The sequence below is a fragment of the Centruroides sculpturatus genome, unplaced genomic scaffold (assembly GCF_000671375.1).
Source record: "Centruroides sculpturatus isolate CEXI.00-Female unplaced genomic scaffold, Cexi_2.0 scaffold1203, whole genome shotgun sequence".
In the NCBI taxonomy this organism is placed as follows: domain Eukaryota; kingdom Metazoa; phylum Arthropoda; class Arachnida; order Scorpiones; family Buthidae; genus Centruroides; species Centruroides sculpturatus.
Window position 1 is genome coordinate 232,089 of NW_019385350.1, and position 3,521 is coordinate 235,609.

The window sequence follows — 3,521 nt, forward strand, 5'->3', positions numbered from 1 at the left end:
AGGTTCTATAATTGCAGGTATGATAAAACTACTTGAATAACCGGTTCGATATTTTAAACAAGAATAGGCATTTATAATACTCAAGTTTGGCCCATTTACTGAATTTAAATGAAGATAATAAAATAAAAAAATTTAAATTTAAACATTGTGATTCATCTATTTTTTTTATTTTTATATAATTTTTGAGGTTAATAACTTTATTTTGTTTATGACTGGGGATTTAGTAAAGGAGAAATAATTAGAAAACAAATTAAAATATAAATGTAATTGCAAATTTAACAAAAGTTTTGTATTTTTAACCACGATTCACGTCTCTTTAAAGTGCTCTTCCAGTATATCCGCGGGTAAGTTCTTCGATCTATTTTGCGATAATTTTAAAATAATAAAGTAACAAATACAAAATTTATCGCTGATTTAATTTATTTGAATAAAATTATGAATAATAAATCGTAATTATGACAATCGATTTAACATTTTACATAAATTAAACTGAAAATACATATCGAGATACGTAATTTGTTTTTCTGCGTGACGTCAATATCAATCATAAGAATTGACCGATAGGTGGCGCCGTTATCATTCAGTCAAGAAACTAACATGGCGGATCGTGAAGATGACGACGAAGTTCCTACCAAAGGAATAGATTCCGAATTTCTTTATTAGAATGTTATGGAATTATTTATGTCTTTGTTTGTCGATACCGAAGGGCTTCCAACATCAAAGATTACTAACCAAAACTTTATAATTGGAGAATCAAAGCGAAAGGTAGGATATTTTCCTTCGCTTCTGCTACATCTTTGAATAACACAATTCAAGTAAATCAGGTAATTAATTTTTTTCTATAAGATAAAATATATAACTAAATGCATANTTATGACTGGGGATTTAGTAAAGGAGAAATAATTAGAAAACAAATTAAAATATAAATGTAATTGCAAATTTAACAAAAGTTTTGTATTTTTAACCACGATTCACGTCTCTTTAAAGTGCTCTTCCAGTATATCCGCGGGTAAGTTCTTCGATCTATTTTGCGATAATTTTAAAATAATAAAGTAACAAATACAAAATTTATCGCTGATTTAATTTATTTGAATAAAATTATGAATAATAAATCGTAATTATGACAATCGATTTAACATTTTACATAAATTAAACTGAAAATACATATCGAGATACGTAATTTGTTTTTCTGCGTGACGTCAATATCAATCATAAGAATTGACCGATAGGTGGCGCCGTTATCATTCAGTCAAGAAACTAACATGGCGGATCGTGAAGATGACGACGAAGTTCCTACCAAAGGAATAGATTCCGAATTTCTTTATTAGAATGTTATGGAATTATTTATGTCTTTGTTTGTCGATACCGAAGGGCTTCCAACATCAAAGATTACTAACCAAAACTTTATAATTGGAGAATCAAAGCGAAAGGTAGGATATTTTCCTTCGCTTCTGCTACATCTTTGAATAACACAATTCAAGTAAATCAGGTAATTAATTTTTTTCTATAAGATAAAATATATAACTAAATGCATACTTAATATTAAGCGAAAATATATTTATGTAAGTACTAAACTCATTTTCTATTAGTGTTGTGTTGAATACATACATCAGGTATGGTAAAGCTTGGCTTTTAGTTTGTCAAATTTAGTAAACCTTGCAGTTAAAAAAAATTGTTTATTATTATAGTTTTTTTTAATAAATATAAATTAATTTATAAAGTATTAATGAGATAATATTAAATTAGATGAGATTATATGCCAAATTAGTTAGACTTTAATGAAAAGTTAAAGTCATTAAAATATATTGTGTAATTATAATGAATATTATTATAATTAATATTCAATGTTTCTTGGTGAATAAATAGATAAATCTTAAGTTTCTGGCAGATACTGAAGGCTTTTAAACACTCAATATCTGGCAGAAACAGAGTAAAATTTATATACAGGGTAGTGCAAAAGTAGGTATATACTTGAGAATCTGAAATAAAAATAATAATAATTAACATCAAACATTTGTATTATCTTTTATTAATTCTTATTCTTTATTTATGATTTAATTTGTACATAAAAATAAATGTTTTTTTCCCCCTTCCTATTTTCTCCCTGTATGTTTTTTCCATAATGACAATTGTATACTTAATTTTGCACCCCCCCCTGTATAAACAGTATATCAGTATCTATATATATATTTTTGAATAAATAATTTTAATTTATCTAATTAAAGTATAAAATTAAATATCTTTTATATTGATTAATTAACTTAGTTAATTAGAATTCATTTATAGAAGTTTTTTGTAGAAAAAAATATATGTTGCAGTTACAAAAGAATCTTAAGAATTTCGCAATATTGAATTACGAAAAGATTTATTATCTCAGATTCTGTCTTAGTTTTTTTTTATTATTTAACGTCTGCAATAGTGGCAAAATATATTAAAGGATTAGATATGATTTACTTTAAATGTTAATTAAGATGCAATTTACACTTTTGTATGGAAATTAAGTAAAAGTATGGAATATGAAGAAAAATGCATTATTCTTTGAATATATGTATATGCATTGAGTTAATTATGTTTTATTAATTATATTTGCCAAGTATTTACAGTATACAGTTGGGTTTTAATCATACCAGGGAATGATAAATAATTGAAAGAATTAAATTGCCAAAAAATATTGTGTGGCAAAGTAATTTAAGAATATACCACGCATTTATACTTTTAACATGAATATATTCACGATAGTGTGCGCTGTTAATAATTTTCTAGTATAAGGGAATACATGATTAATTCATTTACATGTTTTGTAAAATGGAGGAAGACTGTATTCGGCTTATAAATAATGCTGAAAGAATCGGAGTCAGGTTTGTTAATTTATAAGATGTAAATGTTATAAAATATTAACCTACATTTAAAAAATGAAAAATTATCTAAGATAGCATTTCATTATAAATGAACCTAATTCGAGCCGAAGTGGGTGACTAACACCATCTGTCGGCAGGATTTTTACAATTTTTCGAAATTTAAATTTTGCTTCTCGATTTTTCAGGCAGAATTAATAAAAATGACAGCATCATTTTTATATCTGGGAAATTTAATTCGATTCTTGCAATTCCGAAGCACTTGTCGCTTATTTGAGAAACGACTCCTTCGTTAAATAATTAATTTTTGGATGAATTTTTAACATTACATTCTCGAGTTTGATGCGAAGGCACATTGTAAGGGATGTGTGGAGAGTGTTGCGTATCTCTCGATCTCGTCTGTCGGGAGGTGACGCGTCTCACCCACTGAAGCTCAGTAGACTTGTCCCGCGTGTCGTTCCCGCCGCACGTAACGTAGGACCAGGCACTGCATCGGGCGGACGAATGCAAACACGTAATTCGTTTTGATCACTCCAAGTAGAAAAAGTAAACTTTTGAAATTCCAGGTAAGCAAATCCCTGGCCACCATTGGCCGACACGGTAGTCACGTGGCACGTCCGTCGTGCAACTCTATTCCGCGCTTTCATTCGACAAAAAAAAAAAAAA

General features: G+C 28.1%; 1 protein-coding gene across 2 annotated transcripts in view; it reads left to right on the plus strand.

The window, feature by feature from the left end:
• Positions 1-1,218: 1,218 nt before the first annotated feature.
• The window catches only part of LOC111637969 (transmembrane and TPR repeat-containing protein CG4050-like), a 27,658-nt gene continuing 25,355 nt past the window's right edge, over positions 1,219-3,521 (plus strand). The window contains exon 1 of one of the 2 annotated variants that reach the window (XR_002758764.1): positions 1,219-1,489. Coding sequence is in view for 1 of the 2 variants with exons in the window: in XM_023383580.1 (XP_023239348.1) it covers positions 1,335-1,430 (96 nt within the window). In the remaining variant the exon portion in view is untranslated. The remainder of the gene's footprint in view (positions 1,490-3,521) is intronic. The other variant, XM_023383580.1, reaches the window with a different exon arrangement.